The sequence below is a fragment of the Microcebus murinus genome, chromosome 28, assembly GCF_040939455.1.
Source record: "Microcebus murinus isolate Inina chromosome 28, M.murinus_Inina_mat1.0, whole genome shotgun sequence".
Lineage (NCBI taxonomy): Eukaryota > Metazoa > Chordata > Mammalia > Primates > Cheirogaleidae > Microcebus > Microcebus murinus.
In genome coordinates, this window is record NC_134131.1 from 3491679 (window position 1) to 3512500 (window position 20822).

At 42.6% G+C, this 20822-nt stretch overlaps 1 protein-coding gene across 15 annotated transcripts in view; it reads right to left on the reverse strand.

Moving 5' to 3' along the window:
* The window catches only part of FOXP1 (forkhead box P1), a 706173-nt gene that overhangs the window by 21694 nt on the left and 663657 nt on the right, over positions 1–20822 (reverse strand). For all 15 annotated transcript variants that reach the window (XM_075998545.1, XM_075998535.1, XM_075998540.1 and 12 more), the window contains 2 exons: positions 19583–19670; positions 6654–6737 (listed from right to left, as the gene is read on the reverse strand). In XM_075998545.1, coding sequence (XP_075854660.1) covers positions 6654–6737; positions 19583–19670 — 172 coding nt within the window. The remainder of the gene's footprint in view (positions 1–6653; positions 6738–19582; positions 19671–20822) is intronic.

The following is a 20822-nucleotide window of genomic DNA, read 5'->3' on the forward strand; positions in this document are numbered from 1 at the left end:
AACAGTAATTTTACTTCGAGGAGGGGAGGCAGTAATATTTGTAATGATGGCTATGAGGTAAACTAATTAAAAGACAGTTCCTAAGGAAGAGGGTGGCTGAGAACAGCTGTGGCCATTCCAAAACCAAGTGCCAGCTCTCAATAGAGGAGCTGCAGTCAAGTGGAAAATTTCTGCCTGACCCCTGCCCTTGCTATTAATTTGCAGGAAAACTAATGACACATATACATATTCCCACAAAATTGTTCTAATTGCTAATTTGCCAAAGGAGCCCAGATTCCAAATTAAACATGACTGTAGCCTGCAAGGGGAAGGAAGAACAAAAAAAAAAAAAAAGCTGTAAACTCCAAACAGAGGGTGCTCTGCCACACAAAATCATCTGAAGGCTGAACCAACAAGTTAATGAAATGTCAACCTTGTCGACTGGCATAGAAGTTTCTAAACTTTCAAACGTTTGTTTGATGATCACATGCTTGTCTTGAGCAGAAACCATCTTCGAAAGGGAAGGTCGAGAGAGAGAGAGAGAGAGAGAGAGAGAGAGAGAGAGAGAGAATCAAATTGCAGAAGGAGTCAAAACAGGCTCTGTGTTCAAACCAAATCTGCTGCTGTTTTAATTAAGGTCTCTCTCTAAAAAAAAAAAAAAAAAAGAAGTGGTCCCCTCCCCAAATTAATTACAGACTTAGAACAGAAGAGCAAATGGAGAACGGTGTGGGTTTTGCTGTAATCTTGAAATATTCATCTTAATTGTAAACTATTAAATCTTAATATAATCATCAATTAGAAATGAAAGGGTTATGTGCTTCGTGTTTCTGATTGTAGTTAAGGTTTTAAAAGATAATTTTCTTCTAGGGCACGGAGCAGGAAGGGAATGGACTGGGAGGGTTTCTTTTCCTGATGGAAAGCCTATTTTTCTTATTGTGTTCATTTTCTATTTAAAAAGAAGTTGCTATGTTTAGAAAAGTCAGTAACTCTTGATATTTTCTACATGGCAAGCTTCCATCATGTGATGATTTTAGCAAAGATAATCTCTTTGAAACTCTGGCCAAAAGTTAAATTCTTATGTCACTTAAAATTGCTGTAGGGGTTTATATTTTTTAGATTTATCTGTGGGTCTCAAACATCTTCTTTTCCCTCTGTTGGCTTACAGAAGGACTTTGCTGGACATCTCAGCCATCAGGGACAATCTGAATTCTATCAGCTACCCGTTCTTGCTTAGTTCTTTTTTGGGGAAAAAAAAATAAAATAAAATTAATCTTCAGTTTTTAAACAGTAATCTCCTCTCTCATTTAAAGATGATGAGTCACTCGCATTTCTCAAACATAAACAAGCCGCTGATGTAAACCCCCGGACAGAAACAGACTTGTTGTTAAGTATTCCCATAAGAACTCCTCTTTATTTTTGTTTGTGCTCTTGCCTCACATGAAAACAGATTCTGGGAACAAAAGACAAAACCTGAAACCCAAACACCAAGGGACAGCAACTGCTTGTGCTGGGGACTGCTGGGCTCACAGAACTTGTTTTGCGGCTGTTTGGGTTTTTGACTGGCCTGAGCAGGGCCCAGGCCCCAACCGAGACTCTAGGCATGAATCACCCGGTTCAGAGGAGGAAGGGACGTGGCCAGACCGGGGAGAGGCCAGGCAGTGGGTGGCAGCCGGGGCCTTTGTTACCAGCCACTGCTTTCCTTGACTGTCTCCGCCTGGCCCTGCATTGGGGACAGGCGCTGGCCTAGGGCACCAACTCAGAAGGTGGCATTACTGGCAGTGAGACTCAAAACAAAACAAGAAACTTGAGTCGGGTGGGGGAAGGGGGGGCGCACTTAATGAAAAAACAGTGCATAAAACAGCTCTTCTATTAATATGCTGTTCCTGAGAAGCCCCCTCTCTGTGACCTGCTAATATTATTTCTCCAACATTGGAGCAAGATCCCAGCAGCCCAAACGATCCTTGAAGAGTTTAAAAAAAAAAAAAAAGAGCTTTTTTTTTTTTTTCCAGAGGAGGGGAGCTTTGTTTTTATAGTAGCTCAAAACTATTTCAAAACAGCCCTAATTGCTATGGTTAGAGCAAAAGAAAAATGTGTAAAAGAGGAAAATCTAATACTGCATTTCATTCCAAACAGCCAAGTTCCTGCAAGTGCTTTATAAGATTTTCGTGAAGAAGGATATATACTACCTGCACTGCAATTACCTGCCCACCAAATCTGTAAGAATGTGGTTCCTCCAGGATCAGGAGTTGCTCTCTGATGGGTAGGGACAGATACCCTAAAGCACAGTGTACCTCTCGTGTACTCGGCGTTATAAAATACGATTTACAGTGTTTTCCTGACATAATGGGAAGCCTTTTGAAGAAATCCTCAACAACTTAATCAAGTTATAAACACAGACATGTTCCTTTCTGTTGCTGTTCTGTCCTCCGAGTCTTGCCCCCTGCCCACCCCAAGGAACTATCTAGGCGGCCAGTTAGTTCTCCACGGAGTAATAAGCACGTGGATGGTAATCTCCAAGCAGTAAGTTTGGGTGTTTGATCTGAGAATGTTACTGAGTTTGGAACAAAAGCATACCCATCGTTTTCGTGAAAGCAGTCTTAGTTTTTGCTTTGGATTGTCTTTTCCATGGAAAACAGGAGAATCTTTTAGAACGTGAAATACAACAAACGTGGCCATTCCAACCATGGGTCCACAGCTGCTTTTCCGCTCTAGGTACCTGATGCCTAGAACTCACGGCTGCTCTGGTGGACTTTTTACATGTCCTTTTTTTTCATGCAGGATCTAAGCCTTCATAAAATCCGAAGTATGAAAAGCTTATTTTAGCTGATGTGGGCTCTTCCCTTTCCTTCATCCAAACTGATCCTCATTCCCCACCTTCCTCTTGAGCTCCCCTGCCCCTTAGCCACAAAGACACCTGCACCTACTCTTAACCCGAGGAAAAAATCCACAAAGCTGACTTACCATTTCTTCCTACTATTCTTTTAGGTTTCAGCTCAGACATCACTTCTCCCAGAAGTTTTCCTCGATCTCACTTATTCTGGGTCAGTTGTCCTACTTATATGTAAGGCAAGACTCATGCTTTCGTGTGTGTGTGTGTGTGTGTGTGTGTGTGTGTGTGTGTAGTTATTATTAGTTTGTTCCATAAGACTCCAAAAACCCCAATGGGAGAGAGAGGTCTCTCTTACTTGACTACCCTATGTTCAGTATTTAGCATGTTCAACAGATATTTGTTGATGGAACAGTTTGATACTAAATGCAGGAACTCCCTTCCCCCAAACAGTCTACACTTTAAGTCTTGGGTATAATTCTGAAAGGAAAGTGTTTTTGTTTGTTTTTAGGTTGAAAAGCCAAAAGATGGAACAGAAAGCAAGAAGACATGCTTTTTGGAGAAGGCCATACGCTTCCTTCCCAGGTTGGGTTGTGCTCAGATGCACATCCCAAAAACACTCGGGCACCTTCCCGAGACGAGCATATCCTCTAACTATCCAAAATCTGAAGACGAGTTCCACAACAGGCTCCAGAAAACTCGTCTATGAGCCGATATCAGAATGAACCAAGAACATTTCGGCAGCTTCTCCGATGCAAGGAAGTGGGGACTGGTTGGATGATGGAATGTAACGCATGACACTTAGCACCCAAATGGCATTTGGTGAAAAGCAACATTTACAGCAAAGCATTCTATCACTTAGTGACTAAGAATTTTTAAATAAACACCAGGCTTCTTTTACACAGAAATGGAAATAAGAAGGAAAACTTCGTAAACTTACTGGCAAGGTTGTAACGTGAAAGCCCCCATCTATGGTTAGATGTGAATCCCGGTGACTGCTTGTTTCGAATCAAAGATTCTAGAAGGATACTCACTCGAACATACACCATGCGTTCCATTTATTTAGGGTGGAATAAATTAATTACAGGCTCTACGGCATATTTTTCATGTTAGAATCAGTGCACCAGATAACTCTAGATCCCTAAAGTTGAAAGCACTGAGACTTTGCTGCATGTGCGTGCCTCTTTTTTTTTTTTTCTTTTTGGCAAGGAAGTGTAAATTTATGCAAAACATTACACGTCCACCTTTTATAATTAATTTCCCAATGCCTCACCTATACATATTTTAATAATTCCCGATTTATAAGATGGTATCTATAATAAAATTTTCTATTTTCCAGTAAATGAAAAGAAGGCAGGTTCACTCCGACAACAGAGTGTTACACAATACCTGCTTGTCAGGCACCAATTTTTACTTCTTACATGTAAGTTAAAGGATAAGGAATTTATAATGCTGCCTGTGAGGGGAACCACCTTTCATACACAAATGTGATCTTTTTTTTTTTCTTCCCCAAAGGGTAATACAACAGTACATTTACATAAACTAATCCAAACAATCTATGTATTTGACAATGGTAAACCTCACACAGACGGTCTATTGTTGGTTTACATCTTAGAGTTCTTTATATTGGCTTGTAGTGCTGCTCTAGCTGTCAAAGGTTTGACTTGGACTCTAAATAAATGGTTATAGAAGTGCTGTGCAGCGATATTGGACTTCTTTGCAAAAGAAAACCTGCTGTGTATGAATTCAAAAGCTATTAATTTTTCAGTCAAAAATATTCGTGCCTATTTCTTTTAATAAAGAAATACTGTGCTGAGCTACTAAGAGATAATGTTGACTAGTGGTCGAGAATTTTCAATAGAGCAGTTAAAAATAAATTTAGTAGGAGGTCCCCTTCAGAGTTGTAATTTTCTAGAATGTAAAACACTTTTTTTTTTTTTTAATACTAATCAAGACAACCCTTCCCTTCCCTGTTCATTTCCCTTGATGACTGCTTTTCCTCCCCTGTTTACTGGCTGCTTAACACCGGTCCACGTGGAGATTCTCAACGGTCCTTTTGTGGCCTGTTTGGGCTCATACCTATGGTGCTCCCTGCAGACATCCAAGAGTCACGTGCCCGGTGCCCTGCAGAATTTTGTAGTTCCTTCTCTTTCACTGTGTCCCTCCTGCCCCCTCAAGGAGCCCTGGGATCCAAAACAAGTCTACCCCTACAGTGCTGGGTCCAACCATGATTCTACCATTGCTTTTAACCAATGGAGGAAGGAGAAAATGAACCCATTCTCTCTCTTGTCAAGTGGAAAGACTCAAACCCTCCCTTCTGGGAAAACCATTTCACTAAAGCCATTTGAAGACTTTCAAAAAGTTCCCAGCCAATCAGTGCCCGGTGCCATGATGCCTATTCGAGAGAAATCAACCAAGTGGTTTCAGGGTCTCACACATTTGCTTAGGTGGGTTCACGGGACTCCCAGTATCCTCCTTAAAAGGGGGTGCTGCTAGAAATAGCACAGTGGACTACTGATTTCCACAATCCTGGTCTTTTTTATTTTTCCTTTCTTTCTTTTTGGTAGCCTCCACATCCAGCCCTACAACCATTTACTGTAAAATACATGGAAACTAAGGACTCTCTCCTAGTAAAAATGGATGCACCGAGTGTTTAATGATTTTATGTCCTATATCTCAGTAATGTGTTCTGTTTCAGACATTAATTTTGTCTGCCAACTGCATCTTGGCAGGCTACCATATTTGCTGGGTTAATAGTCTGACTCCATTTTATTTCTATCACCATAAATCATACATATATGGGTGTATGTTTGCTTTATTTATAGAAAAAAATCAGTCAAAACAGATAAACCAATACTTTGCCATTATGCTGCATCATTGCATATTGATTAAAATTGCTGGTACTAACTATAGATTGTCAACGCTCAATTAATTTTCACACAGTGACTCCAAGCAAAATCAAATAAAGGCAGTGTACCTTTAAATTTTACAAATCTTAAAAATCAGGAAGCAAAGCACTGTCTCCATTTTGAATAATCAGTTAAAGCTACTAAGAGAATTTTAGAAACGTAAGTCTGTGAGAAATCGGACTGTTAAAGAGATCAATTTATTACAAGGGAGGAGAGGTCCAAGCCAGGATTTGGGGTTTAGAGACCATCTTTCTGCTTTGATATTAACTGCCTGTTCTGGATGACACCTTCCAAGGTGCAGTAAAAGAGAACAAGGCAAGAAATAGGAGATTCCTAAAAGTCAAATGTAATTTCAGCGTACCGTGTATTGATTCTCCTAACTGTGAAGGAGTGATTTTCACTTCCAGTTCCTTCATAACCATGAGATGCTCTCTATAATTCAGCCTCTAGCTGTTCCGACCCAGCCTGTCTCCTAATTCTCCCCTCTGCTACAGTCAGACCAGACCATTTCTTGTTCCTTGCCTCACATGCCATGTTCTCTCTGCTTACCCAAGCTGAAACGCTGCAGTCTTCTGCCATCGGGGTTTAGCTGCCTTCTCTGCCTCCCTACCGTTCAGAAGGATTTTCCTTTTCCAGTGAGCTCTCGGAATGTATCTTAGCGCCTTGGTCTAGCACCAATCGTTCTGGCCCAAAGAAGAGCTGCTTGCTTGGGTCTCATGGGCCAGGACCATGTTGGAACCACCCTGCATCTCCTGTAATGCCTAGCATGGTACCCTCTGCCATAAAAGGTAGCTGGAAATAGTCAACTGATCACAAGGCCTTTGACATCCAAATTTGCAGTCATAGGTCACCCTCCTTCCTATGTGTGGGGTTAAGAAGCAAATTGTTCTGTTTTTTTTTGTTTTTTTTCCCCCCCTTCATGTGGGATCCGTACTTACGGGCTGAGGGGCAGCTTTGGGTTCTGTAGACTTCACGTGCAGATGGGTCATCATGGCTTGCAGGCGTTCTTTGTCTTTTGCAAGCTAGCAGAAAGAAAATGCTTTGTTATTTCTCTGAACAAAGATGCACGGCTCTTTGTAACACCAGAAATGATACACAGTCCAAATTAAACTATGACACCACAGCGCATGACAAAATCATTTGCATTGCTTAATCCCTTTTTGAAATCTATATGACCACTGCCAGACTCCAAGTCGTCGGAGGTGGTGGGGTGAGATTTCTCAACAGGAGATGCGCAAGAGTTTAACTGGAAAGTTCTAGACCTTCTGGCACCAAGGAGGCTCATGGAACAGAGACGGCTAAAAGACACACGTGAATCACGCCTATTAGCCAGCCTTTTTTCATGAGGAAGCCAAAGGGAAATGAGCTAGGTAGCTAAAACTCATAAATTCATCTGTTGTGGTTAGGGAAAAACTCCCGGCCAGATGGATGCATTTATGCAAAATGAGCTTCGTCTTTCTTAACAGGTAGGCATAGATTAAGACAGAGCTGGTGAGTCACATTACCGGGGCAGGAGAAGGCTATGGCAGTTGACAGCTTCCCATTTTCAAATGAGCGTAGAATAAGCTAACCCATTCGTTTACTCAGTATTTGAGTACCTACTATGTGCTGGCCTCATCTTAATAATTTAAGCCTCCTTATTCTGTAAAAAAAAAAAAAAATCTTCTGAAGTCACGGGCACTCAAATACTACTTATTGAAGCTACTTTAATGTTTGCCTTGGGTTGCTTTAACACAGAGATATTTTCAATAGTTCAAGACAGGTGGGCACAAGGGATGTTTCATGACTGCATCTGTAAATCAAGTGGGAAATGCATCTCCTGAGATAAAGTTAAGAGAACAGGCTTGGCCGTTTAGGGAAAATGTAGAAGAGATTAAGGAGAGAGAGGAAGAGAGGGAAAGAGAGAGAAAATACATACTGTTTTATTTTCAATATTTTTTTACAGGCCTTTTGTCCAAAATACCACCTTAGCATTGGGGCGGAATGTATTCCTTCTGTCACCTAAGTAGCTTGAAATGCTTTAAAAATCCATTATTTTTTGTAAGTCTAAAATTATTCCAAAATAAGAATCAAATATGCTTCACCTTTTTAAGCAAAGTTACTTTCTAATGTGTGTATGTGGACTGGGGGGTGGTGTTTCGGGAATTAGGGGGAAGACAGAGAGAAGGGAAAGGGTACAAAAGAAGAGAAAAAAACTTTGAGCTTATCCTAACTGACTCAGGCTCAAACCATATCACATTTGATTTTTTTTTTTCTCTTTTTATTCCCTTGTGGTTCAGGGAAGAATAAATTAAGAAAGAAAAGGGGAAAAAAAGCATTTCAGTGTAAGCATTTATCTTTCAACAAACAGGAAATGAAAATGATACCATATTAGGAGTACTTTATGTCATCCATCCTCTGTTCTTTAGTAAGTTATTGAACAGCCAAACTCAAAGATCCTCTGAACACACATCATGCTAAAGGAATTTTAGTTTTCCCAAATGGCTCAGAACAATTAAATCGTTGGGAATGGCATTTTTCTACAGTTATTTGTTTTTCATATGTAAGCGCCTTAAGTTTTTTTGGTTATCAAAACTCAAATATTCTCAGGTTTTGAAAAATGTTTTGTTTTGAAGCTATCATGGGGCAGAAGAAATTCAGGCATGTTTTGGAAAACAAGTGGTTTTTAAAACAGTCTGCCATGCTGAAGAATACAAATTAAAAGGCGAAAGGTAGCGTTTACTGAGAAGCCTGAATATTAATTGTGACTTAATTTGGGGGTAAACACTGTTGAGGTACCAGTTACAAAGACGATGACAAATTTCCAAGTTAGGTAAAAAGGAAAATCCAAACCCTTAGCATCAAAAGGAATCATCGTGTCCATATTCCACACAAAGATCTGTCAGGCTGGCCTTTTACTGGTCAAAGGTGGTAATGCATGCCATGTTGCAAACACATACCTGGAATTTGTACACGCAGGCATATCTATAAACCCTGAATATAACTGCCGTAGGGAATACTTTCTTCTTTTTCCATGAGAACACTGCTTAGAATTCATCATCCATTTTGAGGATTATCCAAGAACCTCAATTCTATTCCACCCTCTCCCTGCTTTTCTAAAAGATGGGCAAGGTTACACGAAAAAGCCAAAACCCAACTTTTTGTTTTTGTTTGGTTAGTGCAAACTAACGTGTTCAATATCGTATTCTGACACGAGTTTTTAGTCTTTTGACCAAGCATAGCTCCAATGCAAACTGTTTTAACCATTCAAGAAAGAAACCTGCCAGATTCACTTTTTCAGTTTTTTTTTTTTAAAGGCCACAAAAGGCTATAAACATGCACACCTATTGAAACCACAACCCCTCGCTCTACAATGGCTGTCTTGCATTTAAAACACTAGCTTGTCCTTCAAAAAGCTTTCACGTTCTTTATTACTTTTTATGCCATCATCCCATGAGCTCACTATCCCCATCAACTGTCACGGCATCCTTTCATTACTAAAATATGAGAACACAAACATTTAATGTTAGCAAACACAGTCCAGCTTTCCCTCTTACACTTAGATCTCGTGAAAAAGCACAAGCAAAGGGGGTTGAGAAATTCAACCCCGAAGGTCAACTGAAAATTTGGTTGGCAACTTCTAAAATTTTTGTATGAGTTTATCAAAAGAGAATGACTCTCTCAAAGCTTTCCTGGTGGGTACGGAATTGAATATCTGGCATAAAAGGGATGAAAACAGGCTACATGTTCGTTCGAGGGGGCTGCTTGTGCAGGGGGTGTTTTAGAGACCGAGTGTGTTCACCAATTTTGTAGAGCGATGGCAAAGTGAAAATGGGCAAGGAGGTTAGCACAACAATCACGCTGTGCTGTGTTCAAATTCTAGCTCAGGGAGTCTGAGCACATCATGTAACCCCTTTTAGTATCTAGTTTCTTCCTCTAAATATGGAATAATCATCTCTGAACTCTGAGGGGTTGTTCTGAAGATGAGGTGAGCTAATTGCTCAAAAAATTGCTATTTTTTTTTTTTTTAAATGGAAGTGAAACCAGTCTAGTCTATCTAAAATTTCTACTGGCTGAGTATATGTTTGGAATCAGGATCAACTTAATGGGGGTTCAATGGAGTTTGCAGTTCGGCTAACTAGAAAGAGAAATCATTTTGAGCTCTTAAAGAATGGAACAGAAAGATAGGAAAGATGAAGCCTGCTTCTTATAGATTTATAGCTTCTGTTCTTCCTGTATCTTCCCCTCACCCTGGAAAATGTTTTTCCTCCCTCTGGCTGATACAGGTCATCCCCTCTTCCATTACCCATGGCCTCAAATTAGGTTTCAGACAGTCCAAGCTGCAGTATTGTTCCCACCCAGTGGTAACTGCCAAAGGCTAGCAACTCCATTCAGCATCTTCCAAGATAGAAACTAAGGAGATGAAACTCATTCTTTGAGCAGACAAAAAACATGGTTTGGGGTTCATTTCACATCATCATTTTCTATGTTGTCAGGAGGACTAATCATTTTAAGGCCAATTTGGTGGTTCTCACTCATGAGAAACAAAACTCTGCCAAAATAAATGAAGGGCGCCGTGTGTGTACGAATGCTGGCGTTATTGGGGACAGAGGAGAAGAAGGGGCGAGCCATCCGATTTCACAGAGGCAAAGGTTTCTGTGGCCATTTCTAGTCCTCTAGTTCTATTCTCACGTATTCTAGTTGAGGAAACTGAGGCTGGCAGGGACAAGGTGTCTGAAATCTGAGGTCAGGGAGCTGGGAAGGGGCAGAAATAAGAGTGGAATTCTGGTTATAGGGTGCCGGGTCTGAGACTCCCACACTGGCGTGATCACAAGAATTACCTGGGACAAAAACTAAAAATACGGATCTCTGTCGCTCTCCCCGCCCCCTCCCATGCTGAAATAAAGAGACAGAATCTGGGCCGGGCGCAGTGGCTCACGCCTGAAATCCTAGCACTCTGGGAGGCCGAGGCGGGCGGATTGCTTGAGGTCAGGAGTTCAAAACCAGCCTGAGCAAGACCCCGTCTCTACCAAAAATATAGAAAGAAATTAATTGACCAACTAAAAATATATATACGAAAAAAATTAGCCGGGCACGGTGGTGCATGCCTGTAGTCCCAGCTACTAGGGAGGCTGAGGCAGGAGGATTGCTGAGCCCAGGAGTTTGAGGTTGCTGTGAGCTAGGCTGACGCCATGGCACTCACTCTAGCCTGGGCAAGAAAGTGAGACTCTGTCTCAAAAAAAAAAAAAAAAAGAGAGACAATCTGGCACGTGCATTGCTCCCAAGCAAGGATAGGATGGTCTCCAGTTTAACTGGCGGGGGTCTCACCCAACACTCCAAGCAAGGGACCTGGAAGTAGGTCTTCTTAATAAGGAGCCCAAGTGCCCAAATTCATCAGCTAAGTCTGGAAGGTACCACTCTCTGCCATAGACTGAGCATCCCTTCATCATTAGCCGTGTAGGTTCCCTCATGAGTTTCGTACATATTACGATCCACGTACATGAACTTGACCTAGGCAAGGTCTACCCAGTTACGCAGGTCTTCTAAGTACATACGATCAAAAGAAGAAAAACAAGGGCAAAAAAAAAAAAAAAGCAATGAGTGGAAGGAGAACTCAGATTCTTCAACCAGACTGAGATGTGAACATTTCTCAAATAGTTATTTTTGACCCATTTTATCAAACTTTGGTTTCAGATCAGAACTCCGCAACGGTGAAAACTTTCAAATGATTTTTTTTTTGCCCCCACTGACGACAGCATTCAGGTGGTGGGCAATATATGGCTCATTTCACCCCGACTGAAGAATTTCCCCACTTTTATTGTATTCTGTCACCATCTGAACATTCCTTACATGGTATTATTAAAGACTCTCTTGACATTTGAAGCAGACGCACACTAATACTCAGTCATAGTCTAGGAATTCTAATGCTCCCAGAGTTAGGCAGCATTTTAAATTATGAAAAATAAGCGTCTTGCTTTTTCAGAGGAGGACGTGGAAGCGAGAAACCTAGAGACTCTCTTCTTTTTCTTGGCTGCAGTCACAGAGCGGTGGCACTATGAAGCTACCATGCTGCTAGGATCTCTCTCGTCCAAGCGTGCTCTGAGCTTGCTCGGGCACAGCCAGGAGGCTCTGCGGGGTGGCTGGTGGGAGCAACTGTCCCAAGCATCGCCTCGATCGGGGCTAGACAAGGTCCAAAGGGGCGTGTGTTACAGATGATATATTTGCTAAAGTCCAGGACGCGGGTGTGATTGCAAACAGCACCGCTAATGGTAGAGCGATCACACGTAAAGTCTGGACAGTAATCGATTCGTGTTAGGATTGATGTCTCCCTCTGCTACTGAAACGTGTGCACTTTTTTCTCCCCGATGACATTTCCTTGGAGCTCACAGTTCCTCGTGTAGACGATCTCAAAAACTCCGGAGCGGTCCCAGGCCTCCCGCCCTGCTCTGGAGAGCTGCCGGGGCAGAAAGGAGCATGGCTGCACACCCAGGTTTAAAACCAGCTACTTGGCCACTCTCCTGGCTATGCAAAGAACCCAGCTGGGCCACCCCTTAAGGCAGGGACCCTGTCCCAAAAGGAGCGCAGCCTGCAATGGCAGGGTGAGCCTCCTGGGCGTTGCCCGTTACTCACCACTGGCTCTCATCGGACCTTTTCAAGTCAGTTTCCTCACCTGCATGATCTACATGTGACTCTAAGAAACCGATGACTGTTACGGTCACCGTAGATTTAGCAATGCCCTTTTCAAAGCCCAAGAAGAAACCCCTACACGAGACATGCTCGTTAAGTCTAAGACACACGCTGATCTCTAAATGTTACATTTTTCTTTTTAAAGGTTGACTCTTAACAATCCAGGAAGCAGGGCGGGATCTACTCACGGAGGGATTGTGAGGATCCCATGAAATCGGGGGAAGTGGCACACAGTAGGCGCTCAACAGAGAGCCAGTCACGTGGTTTCTGAGCCACGTCACACAACTGCAAGCAGAGTGGGGGGATTCAGTCTGTCTCCACAGCCTGGGGATTTTACGCCGATCAGTAGGGTGACCAGCTCGTTCCAGTTTGCCCAGTAATCCCCTCCGCCCCAGGCAAGCAAGCTGGGACGGATGGTCACCCTATTCCATGTTGAGCGGATACATGGATCTTAAAAAGTACAATATATGTGCCCACCACCCTGCTCCCTTGCCCTGCCACCTAGGCGACTTTGTCAGCGGCTCCCTCTTGCCTGGATTGTCCTCACCAACAGCCCTGTCCACCCCAAGACCCCCTCGCTCTGCCTGGTGGGGCAGCTGAATGCACCCTGTCCTGCTAGGCTGCGTATTACTGCAAAAAAGGGGACACCTTACTTATCTGAACCTGGTACTTTGAAGACAACAGGTGCTGGGTGAGTAGTGACAGAACGGAAGACAATTATGAAAGAATAAAAGGTACACGCCCCTCGCCCCCTGCCAGGCAGATCGGGGTGGTGTCCCAAGCCTGTCCCGAACCCTGTCCCCCGACACATGGTGAAAACATATCATCTCCAAGGCCGCTCCTTTCTTTCATGCAAAAGACATCTTCATCCACCAGAGAGGATATATGACAATTTAACAATGTCACACGCCCACGGAACCGATCCAGACCAATGTACATGGTCAGAAAGATGTATCTACACCACTGATGTCTCAGCTTTCTAAGAGAAGATTTTTTTTCTCATTGTCCATCCGTTAAATCGGATGGTGTCCCCTTTCCCCAAAAATGGAATTATGACCCAGCCACCGCCACGTTTTGCGACATCTCATCCACAGCGGAAAGGTTGGGAGGGCTCACAAACAACATCCCACGCGAGTGAGCCCAGGTAAACTGGGTCAACTTGAATCTGGGTCCCCAGGCCAATGTCCAGTGGACAGTGGGTGCTCAACTACCATGGAAGCTTCCAGTGCTTCCTTAGAATCCTGGCCGTGGTGTCCTGCGTAGACAGTCCTTGCTCTCAAGATAGTTCCAGTTCCTGTCCCCGGGTCCCAGCGGGGGTGGAGGGAAGGCCATATAAGGTCAGGGACACTGATCACAGGAACTTTTCTCCCCTTCCAATTTCTAACTCATTTCCTTGTCTGTACATCGTTCCAGAAGAATCCGCCCAAAGAAAACTAACAGACAAAAATCTTAACACATTCCGTGACCTCAAAAAGCCACGTCATTGGCCCAAATGATCCCGGTGGTGTGTCTGTCTGTCTTGCTGTTAGGTGTCTACGTGTACATTGTAAGGAGCTCATACACTTCTTGGTGTCTATAACGTTGGGCTCCCAGAGAACAGTTGGGTTAATACTCGTCTAGTCTACTGGGTAAAACGTAAGGAGAAGTATTCAGAAAGGCTCAGAAACCACTAAGGTGTCTTTCTGACTCCTCTTTCCTCTCAATGAGACCAGTAAAAACCTCCAACAAGAGGATGGCATGAACCAACCCTTCTCTGTTAACAAGCTATACACAAGCAGTTCACTGCTAAGAAAACATTCAGCATCTATTTTTATACTTTCCAACAAAAAATTTTAAAAATATAGATGCACCTTGCCTTTTGGAATTGATAACATCTATTAAGACGCTGGTTTTGTAAATCAAGTTGTATTTTAAATATAGAGGGACAAAGACAGTGTTTAGACATGGCATTGATGAGCAGGTGTATGTAAGACTCCAGGACCCACTTCCTTCTAGTTTCTAATTTCTAATTTCTATCCCCCCTGAAATCTCACCATTAGAGTCTTAAAGGCTCTGAGTTTGATTCAAGTGTAGTATTGTATGGATAGCTCTAGCCACTCTCCCTTAGCTAGCAGTTTTTTTGTTTTTGTTTTTTCCAAATTTGCATCTCATTCTTTAGGAAGGTTTCACTGATAGAGCTACACACACAAGACGGGGTCTTCCATTTGAGGTCAGAGAAAAAGCTTCTGAGATTCATTTTTAAGGGGGCTGTACAGACAGACAACAGGACAGCTCTCAAGTGACATTCACCACCTTTGGTTGGTTTAGGAACTGACAGACTTTGCCCTCTGAATTCTCCTGTGGAATTTTCTTATGACAACCCTGCAGGGTAGATGCAATGACCCACCATGGATGGATACTCTTAAGATCACATGTGAGCTTACTGGGTTTGTTTTTACAGTGAGGGCGCACGTGTGGTCTCTCTGTACCAGGTGTAAACAAAACACCAGTGGCTTTCGGTACCACTCTGCAGAGAGCGAGAGAGGCCCTGTGAGTCTGGGTGGTAGCAGGATTTCTCCTCCTACTCTAAAACTGCAGCTGCCCTCTGGGAATTGTTCAAACCTCAAATGCTCTTTCCTGTGATGCTAAGTGGTGCAAAAATGATTTTCAAATTCCAGTTAGTCAATGGTCGTTTTATAATATACTTTGAGAGATGCGTGGAGTTTCGGGTATTATTTCCTGGACTTGGAAACGCTTTCTTTAAGGGGAAAAGAAGTCCAGTCTATGCAGGATGCCTCTCTAGGAGGTGACACACCAGCCTGTGGCTGAGAGAATCGGGATGATGCCAACAGGACATGCAGACGGGTGGGGCTGTTTGAGCACAAGCATGTCTCTTTAGAGCAGGCGTCCTCAAACTACGGCCCACGGGCCACATGTGGCCCTCCGGGGACATCTATCCGGCCTGCCGGGTGTTTCTGCCCCCGCTGCCTGTCCTGCTTAGCAGCCGACTCGTCCTGGGCCCACAGTGCGCACTCTCCAACGGTCTGAGGGACAGTGACCTGGGCCCCCTGTTTAAAAAGTTTGAGGACCCCTGCTTCAGAGTGTCCTTGCTGCCGTAGGGACATGACTGCCCCAGGATCTCGGGTTCTTTGGGCACAGTGGCTGGTAGTTAAGCAAACGAAAAGAACATGTTTCTAGACAGGTGCATGAAATGGCAACTGCAACAGCAAACAGAAACGCTGAACTTCAGAGAAACGGGGAGCCTAAAAGGAATCTAGCTTTGAGTACGATTGCACTGTGTCTCAAAGCCCCCCAAATGTGCTAGGTCAGCCCCCCAAAGACTCCCAATCTAACTCTTGGTGGAGGCTTCTCTCTTAACTCTGTCTCAGGGCGCCAGTTCTTTAAAAACTAAAGACTGTTCACATTTTCGTGTCGATGTCATCTGCTTGCATAGTAACTCATGGATATACAATCTCGCTTTGGTGTGGACACTTTCAAGCATTAAAACCCTCTTTATCTAAGTTTCTGGTGTTTTCAAGAATCTACTAGTGTCGACTCGCAGACAGCATCATTGGGAAATTACTTTGTAGTCAGTTTTTCTTTCTAGAATGTAAGAATGAGGAAAGCAAAACCTGTCTGTTTCAATCACTGTTGTATGGAATAGGTTCTTAGGAATGTTTTGCTAAAGTCAGGGGTCCTCAAACTTTTTAAACAGGGGGCCAGTTTGCTGTCTCTCAGGCCATTGGAGAGTGCGGTGCACATTCCACACATGCGCACTGTGGGCCTGGGACGAGTTGGCTGCTAAGCAGGACAGGCAGCAACAGCAAAAACACCAGGCGGGCCGGATAAATGTCCTCGGCTGGCCGAATGTGGCCCGCGGGTCGTAGTTTGAGGACCCCTGGCTAAAGTAGTGGATGGATGGATGGATGGACGGATGGACGGATGGACGGATGGACGGGTGAGTGAGTGAGTGAGTGAGTGAGTGAGTGAGTGAATGAATGAATGAATGAATGAATATCCCTTAGCCAGTCTTCCATGACCCCAAGACTGGCAAGCACTTGTCACATGAAGCTGCTAAACAGGGAAACCTGACCGATTTGATGACTAAACTGGTTTATACACCATTGCTAAGAATGCAGAGGCAAAAAGGGGTGAGCAGAACTATAGGCAGCCAGGAAACCAAGGGGGCAAGTTGCTAATAATGCAATGCAAATTATTTTTCTGATTCTCTTGAACAGGGGTTGCTTGGCAGACTTCTGAAAGAGCCAGGTAATAAATATTTTTATTTTATATGAAAGAAAAATAAAAAAATAAACAGAAAAATAAATAAATAAATATTGTCAGCTTTGCAGGCCATCTAGATTCTGCTGCAATGACTAAACCACTACTGCAGTGCAAAAGCAGCCATAGATAATAAGAAAATCAATGGACATAGGCATGGCTGTGTTCTAAGATGACCTTAACAGGGCTCTAAAACTTGAACTGCACAGAATAGTCACCAGTCATGAAATATTATTCTCCTTTTGATTTTTTTTTTTCCCCCACCAACCACTTAAAATGTAAAAATCTTCCTTAGCTTGTAAGATTTGGCCCCAAGTCTGTAGGTTGCTCTGGACAAGGACTATGTTTCAACACTCTGAGAATTCTCTCAAGCTTTGAAGAAACCAAACATGTCAGAATTAGCCTGTTCCTTTCTTCCATGAAAGCAAACTCCCCAGCAGAAATATTGATATTATTAAGAACATCACAGGTAACTACTGCACTGTAACTTCTGGCCAGATCATCTTTGATTTCTACCACAAGTCAAAAAAAACAAAAAAACAAAAAAACCCCTGCCTTCTGTTTGATTTAGGGTTGAAAGATGAAAGGAAATCTATGAATAAATGAAATCTACAAATAATCAAAGAATCCTTCTACAGGTCCGTATGACTTCTAGGCCACACCCACCAAAAAACAACATTAAAGCTGCCAGGAGGTAGCCTCGTTGACTTATTGGTGGTCTACTTCAAGATCTTTCTCCTGACCTGTCTTTGTGGAGAGTGAAGAATAATTTAAATAACAGAGGCCAGGCATGGTGGCTCTCGTCTATAATTCTAGGACTCTGGGAGGCCAAGGCAGGAGGATCGCTTGAGATTAGAGTGCAAGACCAGGCTGAGCAGGAGGAGTGAGACCCCCATCTCCACAAAAAATAGAAAAACTAGCCAGGGATGGTGGCGCATGCCTATAGTCCCAGCTACTCAGGAGGCTGAGGCAGGAGGACTGCTTGAGCCCAGGAGTCTGAGGTAGCAGTGAGCTATCAAGATGCCGCTACACTCTAGCCTGGGTGACAGAGTGAGACACTCTCCAAAAAAGATTTAAAAAAAAAAAAAAAAGATACTCGGTTCCTGAGTAATCAACAATGGCCCAAGACTCAAATTTGCAGTTTGGAATGCCTATCTGCCATGACAAATCATGACAACTCTGGTAAACAATTTATTTCAGCCCATATTAAAAATTCAATTTTATGAAAAAAAAAAGAAATAAATGTAGGAACTTGCATCATTTTATAAATACCATCAATATGTACAAATTCCGGTAATAACAGTCATATAGTTTATTCTGTTGAATCCAGATTTTCAGGGCATTACTGTACTTTAATCATCAGTGAACATCGGGGAGGTGGATTAAATCTACTTTTTTTTCCTTCTCAGTAGCCATGCTAAAAATTTAAAGATGTTTCCAAAGACTCATATAAAATTTGGAGAATTGTATGATGTGTCCTGTTCCTGTATAAATATCTCACTAATGTCCTAATAAGCTTATATCCATAGTTTGAATGGAAAAAGTATTAACTAGCCGGAGAAAATAACTTTTGAGAAAAATTCTACTAAAAAATGTAATTTGTCATATAAGATAATAACTAATTTTTTTAAAAAAAATCCTTTCTAGCCTGAAAAGTCACAACAAAAAGTTTTAAGTGTGTTTTGGCTGATTTTTCTCTGCAACTATTTGAAGCTGTAAATGACTTAACTCAGTAAAATTCCAAATGTAATTATCTTCTGTACTTAGCCTAGGGCTCTCCATATATCTCAGCATTGCTGTCTTGCATACAAAATAGGCTTTTCGATGGCTGGTAACAATATAATGTACAACATTGTTTTAATTTCCCCTAGTCGGCTAACCTCTTGCCTACACTAAACCAGCCAGAGAAGAAGCCACAGTGAGTCATCGAGCACTCAAAAGCATTTTGGAACTCGGCTGCATAAATGGGGTTTTGCAGGGTCAGGCTTCTGCATTTGTACATTTGAATAATCTCCATTTCTGACCTAATTTTTTACTTTTAGAAACTAATTTTCTATTAATTATACCAAGAACGGAATGACTGTTAGCAACATGGCGGTTCATCCAGTTACACCCGGAAGTAGAACCCATCTTAGAGGCATCCTTGTCTCTCACAACTGGGGTTCCTCAGGAAAACAGGCACAAGTTTCTTTTCCCTGGTCATAAATTACATTCAACGTAGCCCAACGGACTGCCAAATACCAGATTTTATATATATATAACATAGATATTACATGTGATATTATATATCTCTGAGTGTGTGTGTGTTTAAACTGTGCCCAGTGAACTCTCAATTATCCTCAGCGATGGAGAGAAAAAAAGGACCATGCAACATGAGGAATAAACCCACAGATAAATTCTCTCTTGTAACTTTGGGAAACACAGATTTGGTGCGAGCTCTCTCACCCAGTCTTGGTCTCACTCACTCTCTCTCTCTCTCCATCTGCATCCATTCTCTCTCCATCTCTCTCTCTCTCCCCCCCCCCCCCCAGCTTGTCTCTCTAGCTCCAGTTGAATCCTGTTAGCGACTTTGGGGACTCACACCGACAACAGATAACCAGAAAGGTAAAAGGAGAAGAGAGAAAGGAGGGAAAGTGAGAGAGAGAGAGAGAGGCAGAAAGCGAAGAGCGAGAACCCAGGGTTGAGAGCAAACACACAGGGCCCGGGACATGGGGACATCTCAGCAGCAGTGCCAAAGAGTGAAGTGAGTGAGGCTGAACTGGCCCAAGGAGGCAAAAAAAATGAAATAAAAATAAAAATATAAAATAAAATAAAAAAGGACAACAACAGGTTTTGGACCTTCCATTCAATAATGAGTACACAAGAACTCATTACAGAACACTACAGAAATTTGGAGTTTGAGGAATACTGAGGGAATATTAAAAATAAATGTGGTTTTTACCTGTAGCTCTAACTGCTGTACAACCTGCATTTGTACTCTACATTGAGCTGTACTTCTATCGTCCAACGCATGCTCACTGTTGAGATGTCTGTAACAATACATAGAAAATCATTAAGTGAAATGGAGAAACAAAAAGGAAAATATAAGTTACCAGGATGCTTAAGCACACTCTAGGCAGCGGGTCTAGTCCCCAGTGGGTAGTGGGGTTTATTAGTGCATGCGGCCTGCCCTTTTTCCCCCGTCCCCACCGTTTTGAGACTGGCATGGCTTAGAATTGGGCCCACTGTTATCACCAAAATAAAAGTCTTCCAGGCAGAAGGTCTGGCAGGGCATCTGGGCATAACCATTTACACATATCAACGAGAAAGTTTGAGAAATGGAGTCAGGGCAGCATTTCAAGACCACCTCGACGGGTAGAAATCTTAGCCTACTAGATATTTCAGAAGAGTCTAATGGGCGGTGGGGCGGAATAGGGTTGTATGCACACATCAGGACTGATTTTATATAGCTGATGACATGTCTATACGCTGCAATGCATCCACGTGACCGTCAGGGATGGCAAAGGGGAGAAGAGCAACTTTCAACGTATAAAACCTGAAAGAAATATAAACCTACACATGCAAACGACGCACCAATGGGAGAGGCACGGCAGGAATGCAGACAACTATTTAAAAGGAAAACTCTGCCTGGGTTCGTGGGAACGACCTGGATATCCAGTTTATATAGATGATTCGGGCCACATGCTGAGTATGCCTGTCTTGTGGTCCTTTTACTATTTATTAGGCTTTCCAACAGGGAAAAGGCTAACAAATTGAAATTTCAATCAGTTTTAGCAGATGCAGGAGCTCTGGTAATCAGAGGGTTGAATCAAAGCCTAAAATCTTAAAAATCAAAATTCATTGTATCCACATTATGGTCCTGTCCTACTAGTGACATGGAAGACTTAGTGCATTAAGAGACATCTGCCTCCGATTTTATGGACAAGATTGTCATAAAATGGAGGCCAAATCACGATTGAGATTTAAGATAAAAAGAGCCTAATACTTCAGTCCCAATAGGGATAGCTGATGTTTAAGACTTTTGGGGGGGTGCTAACTTTTGGGGGGGTGCCATTTCAGGTGCCTGTTCCAAATATGGGAGAAATGAGAAATTTAAAACCCTGGCTTGTAACTCTTCAAAATAACTAAAAATAAGCCAAATGCTCACCTTTAATGCTTAACTAGGTAAAATTAAACCTCAT